This window comes from Dendrobates tinctorius, unplaced genomic scaffold (assembly GCF_039654945.1).
Source record: "Dendrobates tinctorius isolate UK_male_01 unplaced genomic scaffold, ASM3965494v1 ptg000170l, whole genome shotgun sequence".
NCBI lineage: Eukaryota > Metazoa > Chordata > Amphibia > Anura > Dendrobatidae > Dendrobates > Dendrobates tinctorius.
In genome coordinates this window covers 3,359,233-3,380,839 of record NW_027361837.1, presented here as the reverse complement: position 1 = coordinate 3,380,839, position 21,607 = coordinate 3,359,233, and the positions used below count along the sequence as shown (strand labels likewise).

General features: G+C 44.7%; 1 protein-coding gene across 1 annotated transcript in view; it reads right to left on the bottom strand.

The window, feature by feature from the left end:
• The window catches only part of SLC12A4 (solute carrier family 12 member 4), a 423,457-nt gene that overhangs the window by 39,506 nt on the left and 362,344 nt on the right, over positions 1-21,607 (bottom strand). Inside the window, exon 19 of the mRNA XM_073550797.1 lies at positions 19,643-19,812. Within this exon, the coding sequence (XP_073406898.1) occupies positions 19,643-19,812 (170 nt within the window). The remainder of the gene's footprint in view (positions 1-19,642; positions 19,813-21,607) is intronic.

Genomic DNA, 21,607 nt, shown 5'->3' with positions numbered 1-21,607 from the left:
GAACCGTGTGGTATCTCCGTCAAACGCCTGATCTATCTGTGGGCTACAAATTGTGGCATTTCAAGCGTGCATTCTCCTTTTTTGGCTGTGTCTTACCGTAATTCTATACAGTATTTTTCTGTAAAAAAACAAACATACAGGTCACAAATTTAACAGTCTGATATCTCCGTCAGACGCCTGATCTGTGGGCTACAAATTGTGGCATTTCAGGCCTACATTCTACTGTTTTTGCTGTGTCTTACCCTAGTTATTGATACCAGTTTGATAACTAAAAATAAATTTTTACCTACAGTCCAGATATATTAAAGTGTGGTTTTTCAGCACACGGATCACATACAAGTTCGTTACCAATTCATCCATTTGTAGTGAACGTGGAAAATATTGTAGTCCATTTAAAATGGGCAAGGCGCATAGCAAAGGACGGGGAAGAAGTGCATGGGGATGGTGCATGCAGAGGCCGAGGGCAAGCTGAAATTGTGCCACAACGAACACCGACATCTTCAAGCATGACCTTCCTGTCCGAATTCATAGGGGACCGCAGAACAGCACTATTGAAACCAGTGCAGTGTCAAAAGCTTGTTGGTTGGATAGCGGATAATGTTTCCACTCACATTTTTCCACAACTACAAGCACCCTCTCTTCCACACGGTTAAGTCTGAGTAGCTGTGAGTTTGGACCGCATATTCCTCACCCTGATCCTCCTTCCTTACGCCATGCCGAGTGCCCAGAGACAACTGATCCCACATTTGGACTCTGAAGAGCTTTTCAGTTTTCCAATTATAGATTCCGGCCTCTCACCTGGTCCACTTGAAGTGGGGGAATAGGAGATCGCATGTAGTGATGCCCAAATATTTGAGCAGCCACAGTCACACGAAGGCAACGGTGGGAACGTGTCACAAGAGGTGGACGATGATGAGACACAATTGCCAACAAGTCAGGAAGAGGACCAGGGTGCCGAAGTGGAATCTGAGGTGCAGGATGACTCAACCTGGCAGGAGGACATGCAGAGCAAGGACAGCAGCATGCAGGGAGAGGGAGGTGTAGCACCCCAACAGGCAGGAAGCAGTGTGTTGGCGGCAGAGAGAAGGTGGGCAACCGTTCCTTGTAACACCAGCACGACGGAAGTTGGCAGTACAACTGTTAGGTCTTCCAGAGTCTGGTTGTTTTTTTAAAGACTCTGCCGATAACCCGAAACAGGCCATATGCACCATCTGCCATGCCCGCGTCAGCAGGGGTAGCAAAACTAACAGTCTGACCACCACCAGCATGATCAGGCACATGGCAGGAAAGCACCCAACTTTGTGGGCCGAACCCCAGGCTCCAGGAACAGTGCCTGTGGGTGAAAACACTGCTTCTTCCACTGTTGTGCATGCAAGCCAATCCCCTGTCCACGGTGCATGCAACGATGCCTCCTGCCCTGCACCTGTCGTTGCCCACACAACTACCACCATCATCAATCACGTCTATGTCCTTGTCCCAGCGCAGCCTTCATTTGGCCATACCCCAGTCATTGGAACGCAAGCGTTAATACACAGCCAACGCCCTACAGGCCCACAGTATTAAATTCACACATTTCTAGTCTGCTTGCGGTCAAAATTTTGCCTTTTAGGCTTGTGGAGATGGAAGCTTTCCGCAGCCTTATGGCGACGGCCGTCCCAAGGTACTCGGTCCCCAGCCGCCACTCTTTCTCCCGGTGTACCAGTTCGACATTACACAAGCACATATCCCTCAACATTACCTGTGCCCTGAACAATGCGGTTACTGGGAAAGTCCACCTAACCACGGACACGTGGACAAGTGCTTGTGGGCAGGGATGCTACATCTCTCTGACGGCACACTGGGATAACATAGTGGAAGCTGGGACCCAGACGGACCTTGGAATGGAACACGTCCTCCCGATGCCGAGGATTGCGGGCCCCAAGTCAATCAGGATTGCCCCCACAGTCTACAACTCCTGCACCACCACCTCCTCTTCAGCCTCCATCTCCGAAATGAGCACATCAGTCACAAGCTGGAAGCACTGCAGCACTGCCTCAGCCAAGCGTCAACAGGCTGTACTGAAGCTAATATGCTTAGGTGACAAACCGCACAATGCTGAAGAGTTGTGGACAACTCTGAAAGAGCAGGCAGATGTGTGGCTGACACCGCTGAACCTACAACCAGGCCTGGTCGTGTGTGAAAATGGCCGGAACCTGGTCGCGGCTCTGAGGCGAGGTGAGCTCACACGAGCCATGCCTGGCCCATGTGCTTAACCTCGTTGTTCAATGTTTTCTCAAAAGCTACCCAGAGCTCCCAGATCTGCCTGTGTGCCCATTTTAGAAAGTCAGCTCCAGCTTCTACTGCCCTTGCTGTGCTTCAGCAGCGTTTGCAGCTTACGGCTCACTGACTGGTGTGTGATGTCCCCACGCGTTGGAACTCTACACTGCATATCTTAGAAACGATTTGTGAGCAGAAGTGGGCAGTTGTTGACTATCAGCATCAACAAGGCCATCGTTACTCAGGTCAGACTCCACACATAAGACCTCAGGAGAGGACATGGATGTCAGACATGTGTACCGTCCTCCAAAACTTTGAGCACTCCACCAAGATGGTGAGCGGCACAGGTTGACCCGTGTGGTGGCTAAAATAATTCACCCAGATCAATCGGGTTTTATGCCCAATAAATCTACAGCAATCAATCTAAGAAGATTATATTTAAATATGCAAATTCCGGCCGATAATGCTGGAAAAAGAGTGGTAGTGTCTTTGGATGCCCATAAGGCTTTTGACTGCGTAGAATGGAAGTACTTGTGGTCGGTCCTGTTGGGCTTTGGGTTCGGGCCTAGGTTTATGTCTTGGGTGGGGTTGCTGTATTCCTCTCCGACGGCAAAAATCAGAGTAAACAATAAATTATCTGATAGTTTCTCACTACATAGGGGTACGAGACAGGGATGCCCATTATCTCCGTTGCTGTTTGCCCTCGCTGTGGAACCCCTAGCTATTAAAATAAGGGATACACAGGAGATAAAGGGATTTGTTTATGGAAGGAAGGAGGAGAAGGTGTCTCTGTACGCTGATGATATTCTGCTATACCTGGGGGACTCGGGGGAGAACTTGGATAATGCGATGGCATTAATTGAGGAATTCGGAGAATTTTCTGGACTCAAAATTAACTGGGATAAATCGTGCATCATGCCCATTGATACAGTAGATGGGGATATTGGGGAGGTTGGAATATCACCGAAATTGAGAGTAGTTTCGAGATTTAAATATCTGGGGATACAGATCGCCCTCCCTTTGAGTAGTTTTGAAGAACTTAATTTAAGCCCTCTGCTACAAAAAGTTCGTTCCAAGATTTCGGAATGGAATAAATTACATCTTTCGGTGATTGGAAGGGTAAATCTTTTAAAAATGATTGTGATGCCGCAGCTGCTGTATGTACTGCATAATTCTCCAATTTGGATCCCACAGAGTAGGTTCTGTAAAATTAAATCGCTGTTCGGCGACCTAATATGGGGGGGGGAAGCCCACGGTTTAAACAAGAAACGTTGCAGAGGCCGAAAGAGGATGGGGGGGTGGCACTTCCTAATCCCTGGGTATATTTTTTAGCAGCACAATGTCAACATATGGGAGGATGGGGGGAGGAGACGGGACAGGAACAATCGCCCAGTAGTTTGAGAAAGCCGTTTGGGAAATGGCCTTTGGGAGAGAGCCTGGAAGGGGGGCAGTTTTTAAAATTTGGCTCTAGGTTTCCTACGGTTCTCCTTATTCATAAGGTATGGGAGAAAGTTAAACAGATTAGGGGTGTCACGGGCCTTACTAAATACTCTCCAGTGTGGGATAACATAAATTTACAAGAATTCCAGCAAATGGAGGGATTTGGGCTTTGGAGAGAGGCAGGAATCAGACGGATGGGTCAGCTTGTGGGTCAGGGGAGACTTAAATCATTCCTGGAGCTACAATCAGAGTTCCAGCTTCCACACTCAAATATGTATCATTATAAAAGAATTCAGCATGCGTATCGGTCGCAATGTCGGAGGAGGCCTGTTGAGGTCCAGATTGATGTCACGCTGGCCTCCATTTTGGGGAACAGCGAGACGAAGGGGGCAATCTCAGAAGTGTATAGAGATTTATTATTTACATTTCTAGTCAGTCATCCCATCAAGGCTAGAGTGAAATGGGAGGCTGAATTGGGAGAAATAAGTGATGATAGATGGGAATCTATTTTAGAATATGTGCCTAAGATTTCTATGAGCGAACCTGGGAGGATGTCTCAGCTGTACGTAATTCATAGAGCTTACAGAACTCCTGATAGATTGTTCAAGACGGGTTTGAGGTCTGATTCCGATTGTCCACGGTGTTCGCAGGAACGGGCAGATATGATGCACATGTTGTGGTGTTGCCCTAGATTGTCTACATACTGGACAGTTGTACTGAATCGGATCGAATTGATATATAAATGTGTAATCCCCAGGGACCCTTTGATCTGTATTTTAGGCTTTGTGGAAGAATTGGCAGCGGTGGCTATGGTCAAACTGGCGATTGCTAGACTGTTGTTCATAGCAAGGAAATTGATTGCCCGGTTTTGGATCAGAGAAGAGCCTCCGACTAGACGGGACTTTCTTGCGCAAGCGGAGCATATAATTTCATTGGAAAAAAGTATTTACACTAAGAGAAATAAACTTGAGGTGTTTCACAAGAGATGGCAGCCATGGGTAGAATGGAGTTAGAGGGGTGGGAGGGATGTATTGGGATATGGAAGATATTCACATTACATAACTATATATGGATGTTGGAAAGAGTACTGGACGAGGAACAGGGAAAGCACTGAAGGGATCTCGGAGGGGGGATAGGGGGGGGAAAGGGAGGGAGGAGTTTTGTTTTTGTTTTTTTTTTATAAAAACATGTTTATATGTGAACAATTGCTTGATGTCATTATTATTATTATTTATTGTTATAGCGCCATTTATTCCATGGCGCTTTACATGTGAGGAGGGGTATACATAAAAACAAGTACAATAATCTTAAACAATACAAGTCATAACTGGTACAGGAGGAGAGAGGACCCTGCCCGCGAGGGCTCACAATGTCATGTATATGATGTAATTGTTATCATAAATAAAAATTTATCTGATAAAAAAAAAAAAGATGGTGAGCGGCGATGACGCCATAACTAGCATCACCATCCCGCATCTCTGCATTCTGAAAAGCTCTCTGCTCACAATGAAAGAGGATGCATTGCAGGCGGAGCACGAGGACATGGAGCAAGAAGTATACAGGGTAATTACACATAGCCCAGCCACATTTCATCCCAACGTGGAATGGTTGACAATGAGGAAGAGAGGGAGGAGGAGGAAGAACAGGAGATACTTTCATGCGCTATAGACGGTACTACAAGCGCAACTGTCATACCGATTGTTCAGCGTGGATGGCCTGAGGACAGGGAGGAGGAAGAGGAGGAGAAGGAGGACACCATGGTCAGTCGTCCTGTTGGTAAGGACACAGAAGGCTTGCCTGTTACCAGTCTGGCACGCATGGCTGACTTTATGTTGCGATGCTTTCATAATGCGTGACCCTCGCATTATGAAAATTTTTGGTGACACTCATTACTGGATAGTGATACTTCTAAACACACGCTACAAGGAGAACTTTCAATCTCTTCTTCCAGAGGCAGACAGGTCTATTAAAATGGTGCAGTACCAGAGGGCCCTTGTTGCGGAATTATTAAAAAAAATTCCCATCTGAAAATCCTGGCGGCAGATGTCACAGTACGCTAGACAACCATGTAGTACAGGCGAGAGAGACAACTCCAATCCAGCAGAGGCAGTGGAACACTGGCAAAGTTCTGAGAGAATTTTTTCAGACCCTCCCATCGCCCTGGCCCAGAGGTGCAGGGTAATATCACAAGGAATGGAATGTTTTGGAAGATGCTGAGGGAGTACCTTGCTGACCGTACCAACATCCTCCGTGATTCCTCTGTGCCTTTTATTGGGTATCCAACCTGGACACGTGGCATGAACTGGCTCTCTACGCCTTGGAGATCCTGCCCCGCCCTGCCGCTAGCATTTTGTCAGAGCGGGTTTTTTAGTGACGCTGGTGGAATTATAACTGATAAGCGCATTCACCTGTCAACTGAAAATGCAGACAGGCTGACTCTTCTAAAAATGAACAAGGGCTGGATTAGGCCAGACTTCTCTACACCACCAAATGATAACAGCAAAACATAACCTCCAATACATGGTCTTTTTTGGGAGGTATATTCCCATGCACCTCTTCACACCCACACATGGGTATATGCTTCCTGATTTTGGCTATTTGGTGTCATCCAGTAAAAAAAAATGATGTCCAGCGGATAGTAGAAGTAAAATGTAACTTTTAATACAAAAAATGGTTAAAATTCCTTATAGATGATGTCCAGCACAATACACACACTGGCTCAATACTGCTAATGATCAACGCGTTTCGACTTTTGACCCTTAATCATGATCTAATTCTCTAGCGTACTGGCCCTGGATTTATAGTTCTCTGTGGAACTTTCATTGGTGCTCAGTTTGCATGCCATCAGCTGCACCAATTATAACTAACAAAGACAGCTATATATGATTCTAAATCAAGAGTACAAAAAATATATACAATAAAGAAAACAGGTAAATCTATTAAAAACCATAAAATACTGACAGACTTTGATGCTTAGTACTGTGTGATTAAATCATACCTAGCGTTTAACCCTTTAAATCTGTCACCCTTTTTTTGACTATCAGCTGCCGGCACTGTCATCAGGGGCTTATCTACAGCATTCTGTAATGCTGTAGATAAGCCCCCGATATAACCTGAAAGAGAAGAAAAACACATTAGATTATACTCACGTTCATACGATGACGTCGTCAACAGGGCAGAGCAGTGCGCCTGCGCCGGAGCCACTACAGGACGGGAAGAAGAGGACTACATCGTATGAAGACAGTAGGTGCCGGACCGGACCGCGACACCCATCTGACCGGACCGCCCCCTCCTGTGAGTATAATCTAATGTGTTTTTCTTCTCTTTCAGGTTACATCTGGGGCTTATCTTCAGCATTACAGAATGCTGTAGATAAGCCCCTGATGTCAGTGCCGGCAGCTGATAGTCAAAAAAAAAGAAAGGGTGACAGATTCCCTTTAAGCCATGTGGAGTGTGAGTGTCTAGAATGAACATCAAATAGGATTCCCTATTCATTATTTTTTTATAACCCCCACCTCTGTGTGTTTTTTGTACTTTGTCTATACCATAAAATTTAAAGAGGGTTGTGTTTCCTTTATCTTTCGTTGCACAATGTTTGCATACCGCTGAAATACCTGTAGCCGTGTATGGTATGGTCGTTTCATTGGCGACCTCCTCTTTATATGGGGGGTACCCAGGGGGAGGCCGTCGCATTTACCAACCATATTTTCTGGCTGGTAAATATACACTGTGTTCCAAATTATTATGCAAATTGGATTTAAGTGTCATAAAGATGTAATTTTTTGTTTATCAAATAAACTCATAGATGGTATTGTGCATCAGGGCTCTTTGGATCACTGAAATCAATCTCAAATGCCTGTGATAATTAGTTTACCAGGTGAGCTCAATTAAAGGAAAGCTACTTAAGAATGATGTTCCACATTATTAAGCAGGGCACAAGTTTCAAGGAATTTAGGAAATAAAAAGGATCCCTCTGCTGCTGAAAAGCATCAAATAGTGCAATGCCTTGGTCAAGAGATGAAAACATTAGATATTTCCCAAAAACTTAAACGTGATCATTGTACTGTTAAGAGATTTGTGGCTGATTCTGAGCACAGACATGTTTGTGCTGATAAAGGCAGAATGAGGAAGGTTTCTGCCAGGTAAGTTCATTGGATTAAGAGAGTGGCTGCTAAAAAGCCATTACAAACCAGCAAACAGATATTTAAAGCTGCTGGTGCCTCTGGAGTCCCTCGAACCTCAAGGTGTAGGATCCTTCAAAGGCTTGCTGTGGTGCATAAATCTACTATTCGGCCACCCCTAAAAAGTGTTCACAAGCAGAAATGGTTGCAGCGGGCCCAGACATACATGAAGACTAATTTTCAAACAGTCTTGTTTACTGATGAGTGTCGAGCAACCCTGGATGGTCCAGATGGATGGAGTAGTGGATGGTTGGTGGATGGCCACTATGTCCCAACAAGGCTGCAACGTCAGCAAGGAGGTGGAGGAGTCATGTTTTGGGCCGGAATCATGGGGAAACAGCTGGTAGGGCCCTTTAAGGTTCCTGAAGGTGTGAAAATGACCTCTGCAAAGTATATAGAGTTTCTGACTGACAACTTTCTTCCATGGTATAAAAAGCAGGAACGTGCCTTCAGGAGCAAAATCATCTTCATGCATGACAATGCACCATCTCATGCTGCAAAGAATACCTCTGAGTCATTGGCTGCTATGGGCATAAAAGGAGATAAACTCATGGTGTGGCCACCATCTTCCCCTGACCTCAACCCTATAGAGAACCTTTGGAGTATCATCAAGCAAAAGATCTATGAGGGTGGGAGGCAGATCACATCAAAACAGCAGTTCTGGGAGGCTATTCTGACTTCATGCAAAGAAATACAAGCAGAAACTCTCCAAAAACTCACAATTTCAATGGATGGAAGAATTGTGAAGGTGATATCAAAGAAGGGTTCCTATGTTAACATATAACTTGGCCTGTTAAGCTATTTAACACCAAAATATCCTTTTTGTTCAGTGAATGTGACCTCCTAATGCTGCAAATTCCACAAATGAGCATTTTCAGTTCTTTAAAACATATCAAATGTTTAGAAATTCTACTGTGCCTAATAATTTGGAACAGTGCAATTTGAGTTTTTATTCATTTTGGAGATTATACTGTTATCATTGGGAGGTTTCTTCAATAAAATTTGATGTATACTCTAACCGGTGATGACTTATATTAGACTGACTGTCATTTGTACCGACTATTTAGGAAAATCAGAGAAAAATATCATTTGCATTATAATTTGGAACACAGTGTAGATATAGATATGTGATATAGATAGTGAAGGGAGACTGCTGCTATTATTCTTCTCCCGCTATATACAATAACAGTGTGGCAGTACCAACAGAATAATGTGAACTTGGTTTTCCTGTGGTCGTCCATTACGTCATTTCAAAATGTTATTGGGGTGCATTTAACTTTGTGGCAAGGTGGGCTTTGCATTCAATACATAGGCTAACAGTGTAGAAAAACAACATGTAAAATGTTAACTTGGTTTTCCTGTGGCCATCCAGTACGTGGGTTCAAAGGTTTATTGGGGTGCATGTAACTTTGTGGCAGGGCAGGCCTTGCATTCAATGCATAGGCTAACAGTATGGTAGTACCAAATGAAAAATAATGGGAATTTGTTTTCATGTGGCCATCCAGTACATCTGTTCCAAGGGTTATTGGGGATAGTGTAACTTTGAGGCAAGGCAGACCTTGCATTCAATGCATAGGCAAATACTATGGGAGACCCACTTTCTTATAATGGGAAAATTTTTTCAGGAGGCCCTCCTGTATGTCTCGTGAAAGGGGTATTGGGGTATGTCCTAATTTTTGGCTGCCCAGCCACTCAATGCATAAGCAATAACAGTATAGGAGACCCACTGTTTTATAATGGCCCTTTAAGAATTGCAATGCCGACTGATGCCCCTATAAAAATAGGCTTTGTGACTTTAAGAGGCTCTCCTTCATAAATGAAACAAGATGTGTCTGATGATGAGTCACAAACCACATGGCCAGCTAAGATTGTTAAATGCTACAATGACATTTCCCAGTAAATGCATTTGTATTGGTTGAAAGCAATGGTAACGTTGAAAAACACATCAAAAACACTATGTGTGAACATAGCCAAAGTGGTGGAGGAGCATTTTTTGGGGGGTTATTTCTTTTGCCTTACATACAAATTATTACCCTGGAAAGGATGTCCCTCAACATATTTCCCTGTAAAATCCATTTTGGTTTCGTTTTTGAATGTTTTACTGTGCACCTGTAAAAGTGGCGTCACACTCTGACAACATTGGTCACAAGAGTGCAGGGCCGGCCCTAGAGATTACGGCGCCCTAGCCGAAACTATTTTGTTGCGCCCCTACTATTCTTGGCAGTAGATGAAAACTTGGGATATAAATTTAGGAGCAAAATAAACCACAACAACAATGATTAATTAACTCTCTCCTATCTCTTTAATCTTCTGAGAAGTTGTATAGGACAAATATATACAAAGTAATCAATAACACAAAACAAAAACGACCATAGGTAATTAAAATTTTTGTTTCCTTGCCTTTTTTTTTTTGAAAAGGATGACACTAAGTCACCGAGATTAATTTGTTTAGCAACTTCAGATTCTATCGAAATTGTTGCCAACCCAACCAACCTCTCTTGCGTCATATTTGCCCTTAAATATGTACACTTTTCTTTCCATCCCTAAACCTTTTTGCCTTTTGAAAAGATTTTTTATAATTTTTTTCTATTTTTTCTCTGGCGCCCCCTTTGGGTCGGCGCCCTAGGAGGCCGCCTTGTTCGCCTATACGTTTGGGCCGGCCCTCCAGCAGTGACCTAGGAGTCAGGAATGCTTCCAGGGGCCTTCCCCATGATGTTCTCATGTACTGTCCCCGTACATTTCTGACATTTGATACCCTAGAAAGACCTCCGTGGGGAGGGTCACAGCAAAAAAGCTCAGATTTCCCATAGACTAACATTGGGCTCGTTGCTCGGGTTGAGTACTCGAGTATTCCAATTTGCTGGACCCGAGCAACAACACCCGAGCATTTTAGTGCTCGCTCATCACTACATGAGATATGCTATCCAGATATTAATATGCAGCAGTTATTGCAAAATGAAAACTGAAAATTTTGCCACAGATGTGCTATTTGAGTGACCAATATTCTATACCAGGGACTTGTGTCTTTGGAGATACACACCATAAAAACTGTCTGTGAACGACATGTCAGGAAAGGGTAAAGAAAAAAATCTAACCATAGGAACATTGAATTGTAAAGTAAAAAAAAAATTAACAAAAGAATCTACACTCACCTGTTTAATCTCACTACCTGACGTTGATTTTTCAGTGGTCCCTGTAGGTCTTTTTTACCTGGCTGAAGCAATGAGGTCCCCTGTCTACCCACGTGATTACTGCAGCTCTTCACTGGAGTCTTTGGCCTCATTCTTTACACTACCAAGTCCAGTGACTGGTCTCAGCAGTTACGAGGGTAGATGGGGATAACTGCAGCCAAGTAACCAAAAAGACAGAAACCACCAGAGCACTAGTGCTGGACCTGCAGGCAATATAACAGGTGCTATACATTCTTTTGTCCTATTATTCCATCCACTTTCACTTACTACATTTTTTAGGCTGTAGAAACCACCTATAGGCACTAGTTTCATAAAAACGCACACAGGCTCATACTACATAATATTTTTGCTCCTGTTGCAAATGACAGAAGAGTTGCCAAGGGATAAAGCACCTGGTCCAAGACTGAGCCAATTTATCTACATTCAGTTAGCACAGAAAAACAATTATTCTAAAACAAGGATTTTTGTGTACTCACCGTAAAATCCTTTTCTCGGAGATGGTCATTGGGGGACACAGACCATGGGTGTTATGTTGCTGCCACTAGGAGGCTGACATTAAGTGGAGACAAAAAAGAGTTAGCTCCTCCTCCGCAGTATACACCCTCCTGCTGGCTCCAAGTGAACCAGTTCGGAGCAAAAGCAGTAGGAGATAATTAACATCATATCAGAGTACGATCATTCACATAGTATTAGTGAGCACCACATCGAGTGAAAGAGACAAGCATTAGTCGATAGACCAACAGGGTGAGTTCTGAGCCCCCAATGAGCGTCTCGGAGAAAAGGATTTTACGGTGAGTACACAAAAATCCCTATTTCTCCTTCGTCATATTGGGGGACACAGACCATGGGATGTCCCAAAGCTGTCCATGGGTGGGAAACAATATAACAGATAGAATCTCATGTACTGATTGTGTAAATATGTACTACCGTATCTTGCAGAGAACATCTGCAAAGACCTGTGCTTGCGGAGTCAGAGTGTGACTTATGCTTCGAAGATGCGTACAGGCTGAACTAAATCACAGCCTTGCAGCCCTGCGAACACTCTGTCTGCATCCGAAACCGGATGACTCAGAGGGCAGACATCAACTACGTAGAATATGCCCCATTCCCTGCTGGGATGGGGGCACTTTTGATGTGGTATAACTTCGGAATAGCCAAGCAAATTTCCCTGGTTATTGTGGCCCTGAAGTGGCCTTCAGGAGACTGTTGACCTCAGGACATACGTTCTAAGAGCCTTTAGTGCATGCAGAGCAGGTCTCGTAGACCATGCTCTAATATGCCGTAAACCCTACTGGGATGGACACTCTTCTGGAGTGAATTACTCCTGAGTAGCTGAGCGGATTTACTTAGCTATTATGGCTCTGAAGTGGCCTACAGGAGAGAGCCGACTACAGGACATACGTTTTGAGAGCCCTTAGTGCATGCAGTGTGTGCATAGGTTTATGCACCCAATGTACGAGTGTCGAGCCCAAAAGAGGGAAAGAAAAAATTAATTGTCAAAATAGGGAGATGAAACGGTGGACTGGGGACCTTCGTGTTCTGGCGGAAAGGCAGAAACAAGAGCTCACCAGCGTAGAGTTGTCAGCTGTCAGCTCCGACAAGAAGGGCGACCTTCTAAGACAGAACTCCAAATTAGGCATCCTGTGACAACTCGAAAGTCGTCTGTTAAAGCGCACCCAGGCCCGATATAACATCATGAGTTTCTAACGGCCTTCTGTTGGGGGGGGTACCCTTGCGAAGACCTATAAACTAGAGTCCTAACTTACATATTATGAGCAATTATTCTCTGGAATAGAGACAAATAGAGTCAAACTCTGTCCTTTGAAGGAGCTGAGCGCCAAATCTACATTCCAAGACAGTGTGGGGACAACTTAAAATGAGAAAAAAGGACTGAAAAGACACAAAGAAGACGTCAGAGTTCCCTACACCGTGTGCAAGAAAAAGTTCAGGTGCGGTGATGGGTGCGACCTAAGGCTTCGGAGCACCATCATGGTGGCAGAGACACCGGAGAAGAGCGAAAATAGAGCTCAGGTTACCAGAGATGAACCAGATAAACACCAGACCCTTGTTTTCTGGTGACAATTTGGAGAACAGTAAAGCATATCTGACAGACGCCTGAAGATGGTGGCGATGACCAGTAGAAAACTTTGTCCACCACGTCCGCGAGGTAAGTGAATGCAACTGGGATTACTGGACAAAAACAAAACCCTTCACCTTCGTCTTTCTGATGACCGACGGAAGTGAAGGAAGACTAAAAACTAAAGGCACGGAATAACCGAGAGATCAGTCTGCCCATCGGATGATGGGGGGGGGGGCTACGCCGTGCAAGATTATTCCACTGCGGGTACTGGTCTAAAGCATGTCTTACGCCGCGACATAGGCGTAATATTATTGAATTCGGATGGGGAGACCCGGAAGGAGAAAATGGAACTACTCGGATTACTAGAACATCAACCGGAAGACTTGACTCCCGGGCTGACCTGCGTCTCTGAAGGAGAAGATGGCATGAGAGACTGTTGCCCCGCCAGGGAGGCTGGCGTCAACAGTCAACCACTAGTCACTGGCTAGGGAGAAATATTTTCCTTGTTTTTAGAGAAGGATCTCAATGACCTCTCCTGAGGGGCTGTCAGACCCGTGGGGACAGGCAGAACCGGCGGCCGAAAGGAAAGGGTTCACAGCCCAAACTGCTTAAATAGCCTAAAGAAAATGAATCAATGACACCATCTTGACAGGGTGGGTCTATAAATCGGGAAGAAGACTTTATCCTGGCGCCTAACTTTTGGAGGACGTAAAGGAAAACACCCTTTCAAAGGACGAGGGGCAAATCAACAATTTTGTCTCATGCCCGCTCGATGCGAACGGATGAAGAGCAACCTGAGGATCCAGACATAGGCAGACGTCTACATTGGAGATACCAGAGGATAACGCTAAGAATCGCTGAGCAGGAAATGTCAGAGACCTAGGTCCCACAGATCCAAAACTTCTATAGGAGGATCCTTACATTCCTGCTTGGGCCTATACTAAGGAAAAAGTCAGGGACCCTTTTGGGTGCTTTCCCATTGTCTGAACCATAATGCCCTACTGATGATGATGGCATGGCTGATAGTACAGCGCAGCTAGCAATATGCAAAGAGGGAAGAACACTGTTCCGAGGTCTACAGGACTGAGACACAGATACTCCATTTGACGTCCGAGGGCTTTTAATCAATGATCCATCTGGCCAGGATAAAAGGATTCTAGATGCCAGTCGAAGTGCTGGCGGGCTACTACAGGAGGTTCAGCTCAAGGGGGAGGCCTCACTTCTAGAGGCTTTTACTGTGAGTCATGTGACCCATCGTTTCTTGAGCCAGTTAACTGTAACACAAATCTCTGGATGAATGATAAACGCTCTTTCAGAGCATAATGTCCACTGTAGGACGCTGAGTGATCTGGTACAGGACCGGAATACTTGTCAACCATCAGTCTCTGGTTGACTTCCTTAGGAAACAAATTTGGTATTTTCCGGAACTCTGATCCAGAGAAGCATCTGATTTATACCCAACATAAGCAGCAAACTTGTGGGGCGAGAGTATAAACTCACTGGAGCAAAAACACTTGAATGATTGGGTAAAGTACTACGAATCCAATATCTAGACGCCTGTACATTTCTAGATTGCTTGTGGCCCCTGCTAGCCGACAGCTCCTGTGTAGGAAAGAATCCATCTTTGCCGGTCTTGCGAACGCTAGGATCTGCAGAGGCGTCACAGATGTGTTAAATCTCTTTGGCCAGAGAAGCCATGGATTGCGACAGTGACGAAGCCCACTTAGGAGGGCTAGGTATGCTGGGCTCAGTGGTGGCTGAATCACAGGGCTCATGTGAGACTTGAGGCTTTAACTCAAGTATTCTTTTCCATGAACCAGTAGCTTAACCACTCAACCAACAGCTGTACTGGCTATTGGAACGCTGCATGCCATCCCTGTGCAGTGTAGCATACCATTTTTAGTGCATGTGCTGCAGAGGCAATCACTATCCCCGAGGCCACTATCCATTTTGAATGCTTTAGGGATAGGCATGTATGGGTTAGCAGTGGAAGAGGATAGTATGTAGCAGAGCCCATGTAGGGAAGGACTAATATATTATATATATATATATATATATATATATATATATATATATATATATATATATATATATATAGCGCCATCCAGGTCTTACCCCAGTACAGAAACTCCATGAAAGGGGTTCTCCGCTGAGTCAGTTCAGTAGCGGTGGAGCACCCTATACTGCGTTGGGGGATTGTGCGGAATTAATAATTCTGCGCCCGATGGTAACACAGACTGGCCGGTCGTGTTAGCCTGCGATCTGGTGTGGCTTCACTCTGACTGGTCAGCGGAACAGTCACTGGATAAGGGAAGGACAGCCATCCTTGCCATGGTAAAAGGCAGAGATACTGCAGAGAAAGAAAACTCCTTTACCTAGGTCCTCTGCGCTGCACAGGATCAGCTGTGGCAGTTTTATGGAAACAACCGCAACCGCGGCAGGGGGAGAGGGCCGCAGTCAGGACGGCGGCTGGAAATGGTCGTGGCCAGCAGTGAGGATGGCGGCAGCGGCGGCTGGAGACAGCCGCGGCCAGCAGTGAGGATGGCGGCAGCGGCGGGCACGCTGAGAGGCGTGGGGAGCTTGAGAGGCAGGCAGGCGTGCAGTAGCGAAGCATTGCAGAGTGGACCGGGTGCCTAACCCCCCGGGGCCCGGTTTCCTGGACGAGGAGCTGCATCCAGAGTCCCAGAGTCTCCAGAAATATGGCCGCCGAGAGCTTGATGAGCACTTCTCATTCCAAACGAGAAGTGCCGGATGCGGATCCTGTGTGGATGCAGCCTATAGAAGAAAATGGCCGCCGAGAGCTTGATGAGGACTTCTCGTTCCAATCGAGAGGCGCCTACATGGGCAGAGCCGCAGGGGAGATGACGAAGGGGGGCGGAGCTTTCCGGGATGAGGCCTACGCAAGGTTGAAAGCTGGGAGCTAAATTTTTGGCTTAGGCTGGCGTGCACCCGGAGGTCTGAGGAGAAAAATGCAGCGGAGCCTTTACAATCCTCTCCGGTCCCCGCTGTTAGCGCGACGCCGCTACCAGGCCCTCCTGCCACAAAATAACCTCCGATTCTTACCGGATCCTTTGCAGCTGTTACCGGATCCGGGGTACCGGGTCCTACGGGATTCCAGAGCCCAGGAGCTGTGGGTTTCGGACTCATTACACAGTCGCCAGTTGCAGCCGTATCGAAACTTCTCTGCTGAGGTGAGCTGTGGCATTGCATGGACGGTGCAGGGCACTCTTTATCCACGATCCCTTTGACAGGGAGGTGGAGAGGAACCGTCCGCCTCCTTGCATCATCTGCGTTAACAGTGGTGATGCAGTGGGGGCAGCTCGGACGCCATAGAGGAGGCCTCTGTGCATCTTATGGGTTCAATACTTTAGGATGGGGACAGGGCTGGTTGTCCGGCACAGGCCTGGCTGTGGCAGAGAATACATGAAGGCGACACTCCATTCATGCTGCCTGAATCAGATATTGGCTGCGTTATTGCAACCGTGTATGTTCTGCAGCATTTCAAAGTAGACATAATTTGATTTGAAAAGCCATCTGGAAATTATGCTTCTCAGCTAAACAGTCTACAGTAGTCCCTGGTCACTTACTACCTGCCCCAATCGTTTTGACTGGCAGGTCTCACCCTATGTAAACACTCTCCCTTGGGGTAGGGGAGTCGAAGCTGCCAGAGACATGTTAGTCAGTCAACATTAGCTGGGTGGGTTAGCCAATCAGGGAAGAGCTTCGGACGAGATACAGAGTCCCTGGCTAGCTTTTCAAAGTTTACTCTGAAATGACGCAGCCTTTCAGAGTAAAACATACAAGGCTGCAATAATGCAGCCAAGATCAGATTCAAGCAGCATGAATCTGATGTAAATTTCTCATTACTATGTGCCCAAAATCACACTTATGATTTCTTGCAAGCTGACTTGCAATAATCTATATAGATTTCTGTTCAGATACCAACTAACAAGTTTCAAAAAGGTGCCAATATTAGCACTGAAATATACCCTATGTTAAAAACAAACTATTCATAGACTGAACCACCAGCTCCCAAATATTTGCTGGTGTTGATGCTCAGCACCAGTTTCTCAGTTCCACATTTTCTGGTCTTGCCCTGCGCTGGCTGGATTTTAGAAAAAGGAGAAAACCTTAATATGTAAGGAGGTGGTGGGGACCTCTCTCTCCTTGATGCTGTTCACCTGTGTCACATGTGGTACCCTGATGTTTTACTAACGTTTTGCTATTGTGTGCACTGTAATGCATTTGTCATGTACTGTAACGTGATGTAATGTGCTTTAGCTTAGGGATAGATTAGTAAGTAGTGCAGGACCATAGGGGATTAGAATAGAGGGGGCACATTAGAGATAGAGCATAGGATAGATGTCAGAGTAGTAAGGTATAGGCAGCATAGGGGTTAAGTAGAGGAGAGCAGCACACAGCAGGGAGTTATAGGTAAGGGACTTCCTGTTTAGAATCAGACTCTGGGGCAGCCTGCCCAAGTGCAGGGTGCATGCAGTTCAGGAGACCATTAAAGGCCATGGAGATAAAGCTGCGGATGGCAATAAGGAACGCCAGGCTGGAGAATAGTGCAGTCGGGCACAAGCTCAACAGGATCATCCCCAGGATGGACAAGGGGCTGACAGGAAGCTGGTGATGCTGAAGGTACAGATGTGACACGAACTGACCAGAGGGACTGACCGGATGGCAGAGGAACGGAAAGTGCAGAGAGAATAGAGTCTGCCCATAAGGCAGGGAAAGTACAGGAAAACATTGCCCTATGTGAACTGTGCTGCTGATTTGATGGATGCCTTACTGTTTCGTAAAGTTCAATAGTTGGAAAAAGCCCACGTTTCTGAAGGGACTTGCGGAGCCGACATGGCAGCAGCTGAGGGGAATCTGACAGAGATTGTGACTGTGCTGTGGTGCATGCTGCACATGCAGTACAAGGGACTTTATTTAGATTTTCATGTACAAGGTGCCAGGGTGCTTACTGACTGGTGCTTAGTGAACACGCTCACAACTACCACACCGTGCCACCTTGTTACAAATACATAAGGTTGTTCTTGTGGAGGTTGAGCTGGACCCTGCTATATACCTACTAAATGTTTCCCCTAGAGGGATGGGGAGGAATTCGACCAGATTGCTATTACATCTGTTGATGGCAGCTAGATGTTTGATTGCCCTTCATTGGAGACTCCTCGCCTTTCTAATCAGAAGGTTTCGGATAGAAGAGCCGACATCCAAACTATGGAGCACATGACAGCCTTATTGAATGCGAGTTTGGACAGATTTGAGACAGTCTGGGCTCCACGGGACGATTTTAGGGTTCAAAGCAACAGTTCGGAGCATGTTGGTTTTTGAACCGGCTTCTTCTTCCCTATGTGTATGTCTCGTCTTATTTAGTATTGTGGTTTTATAAGAAATGTAATATGTGTATGGGGATGGAGTCATCTTAACTTGGCATCATTTATAACTGCTGTTGGACTTTGTCTTTTTCTGTCCTAATGCACAAGATGTTTTGATGCCACTAGGGGGAAACATCTTCCAAGGATTCATTCTAATTGTACTCCATTCTCTCTGATACTCTAATTTGTAAGTCAAATTGTGATTGTTTTGTCTTATTTCTGATTGTAAAATTTTATAACATTTATTAAAAATTAGTTAAAACCAAAACAAAAAATACCTAGAAACCTATAAAATTTTAAACAGAATCTTTAGAACAGAATACATAGTATATTAGAAAAGCTGTCCCTATGCCTAGAAGTAAAACTGGCCACAATTAGTACAGGATATTCCCATTAGAGCTAATTACATTAAGGAATTGGAGCATGACCTTCCAGATTCACTCATAACAAAACTTATTGAAAAATATTCCAAAAAAACCAAACTAAGCATAAAACATCAAAATTACAATCACTGACAAAGAAGATGGTTTGGATTCACGTGTAAAGACACCTGTAAAATCCAATTCCAATAAAGACACCAGTAAGATACAATTGCAGAATTACTTTTACAAAAGGGTAATCAAATATAAAGAAGAGATTTATATCAGTTTAAGGGAACATGATTAACACAGATATTATTAGGTCTTGCCCATAGTTCCAACAAAGGACATTGTTCAACCAGCACCAACGCGCGATTCACGTGGGCTTCCTTGGGGAGCTGTTAATCTCATATAAATTGAATAACAGGCAATAATAACTAACTTGGATGGAGGCATCTATTATCAGGGTATTAACTCCGTAAACACTAGCATTTTTTTGTAATTTGCTGCTACTTATTGGTTCTCCCATCCACTAATAATATTTGCTGTGGACAGTGTGTCTTTACACCTATAGCAAAACAATCTTTTTTGTCAGTGATTGTAATTTTGATGGTTTAGGCTTAGTTTGTTTTTGGTATATTTTGCAATAAATTTTGTTATGGTTGATTCTGGATGGTCGTGCTCCAATTCCTTAAGGTAATTAGAATATATAATTTGTCACAGATAAAAAAGATGAAAATTGAATTACCTTATGTTGTTTTAGTAGGAATGGCAGCAGCATCAGCATGCCACCATCATGCACAATCCACCAAACATCTATGTTTCCTTCTAGATAACGTTCATGGTTGCTTGGATAGAAAGAGACGTTTTTAGGAACTGTTAGTGCCAAATGTGCTGCAGTAGTACACCGTACAGTTTCTGTATGAGAAAAAAAAAGTAATGGTGATGAAGTTAAAGTGATTTTTTCAAATTTTCACATGTAGTGGATGAGCACAAGCTAAGGGCAACTTACCAATTCTACATCTGCAGATGTATGGAGTATTTGTCAGACATACTGTATACGTTACAAACATGTGCCATACATTGACCTATGTCTGCCTAGATTTAAACGCACAAGTTTAATTCTTGCATACAATAATTAAAAAAAAAAAATTCCCCCCAACAAATTTTTATTGGTTTAGACATGTCAACTCCGCTATAATTCATTGCCAGCTCTGTGTGGATGTGCACAGGGTGTGTCTAGAGCAGTGTTTCCGAAACTCCAGTCCTCGCGGACCCCAACAGGTCATGATTTCAGGATTTCCTTAGTATTTCACAGGTGATGGAAGTATCATCAAGGCATCAGGAATTCTCTCACATGTGTAACACTATGGAAATCCTGAAAACATGACCTGTTGGGGTCCGCGAGGACTGGAGTTTGGGAACCACTGGGATAGAGTAATAAACGTTTTTTTCCTTACTAAATTCATTAAAGTGAGCCTGTCACACAAAAAAAAGCTGTTAACCTGCAGAAATGGGGTAAATCTGCAGGTTAAAAGACTTCTGAACTCACCCGTTGCCGACACTTAGAAACCCACTGCCAGGAGGAAATTAACTTTATTCCTCTCGGCAGTATGTCGCTTTCAGTCACGTGGTGGTGTCGGCACGGCTTCATGCACTGCTCAGTGTATAGAAAGCATTGGCTGTAGCCGTGGCCCTGCCTCTGACAGCTGGATCAGCATTAGGGCCAACTGTCAGTCAGTGTGCAGGCATGGTTACAGCCGCCACTCTCTAGATAGACACTGAGCAGTGACAGAACCCGTGTCAGAGAAAACCATTGCTGAAACCTGAATGCTGCCGGGAGGAATAAACAAAAACATTTCCTTTTGACAAAGGGACTCTAAGTGTGGCATCCACATGGTGTCAGAACGCTACTAACCTGCAGATTAACAGTGAAATTTTATGTTTTACAAATACCATTTAGACATACTGAAACAAACAGCAGAAAAGTGACTGACCAGTGCATCAACTATGCTTCTCTGCGTGTGCAAAAAAAAAGCTATAAGGCAAAATCTGACAAAACTTAGACATAAGATTTGTTCATAAACAAATAAAACCAGTTGTTGAAAACATCTTTCCCATTTCAGCCTACATATACCAGTATGTTCAAATTCGGGTTTTTGCAATTTAGGCATATACAGGCCTTGCAAAAAATTAAGAGACCACTGCACAGTTTTATAAAAATCCGCTTCTCTACATGTCTGACAGCCATTCCATTCCAGTGACAGTTGAATTCCAACCAGAGTACACCTCATTCTACTTAATGTGCTTCTGATTAGGTGATCAACTGAACTAAATCTTATTTAACGAAGGAAAGTATAAAAAACCCTGCTGTGGTGTTCACAATCCTCTGGAGTAAGGTAATCTTCTCTGATTAGTCTAATTATCAGCTTTGCCCAACACCTGGTCATCTAATGGTTAGACGGAGACCTGGAGAGGCATACAAGCCACAATGTCTTGCACCCACTGTGAAATTTGGTGGAGGATCGGTGGTGATCTGGGAATGCTTCAGCAAGGCTGGAATTGGGCAGGTTAATCTTTGTGAAGAACGTATGAATCAAGCCGCATACAAGGTTATCCTGGAAAAACAGTTGATTCCTTCTGCTTAGGCAATGTTTCCCAACTCTGAGGACTGGTTTTTCCATCAGGACAATGCGCCATGCCACACAGCTAG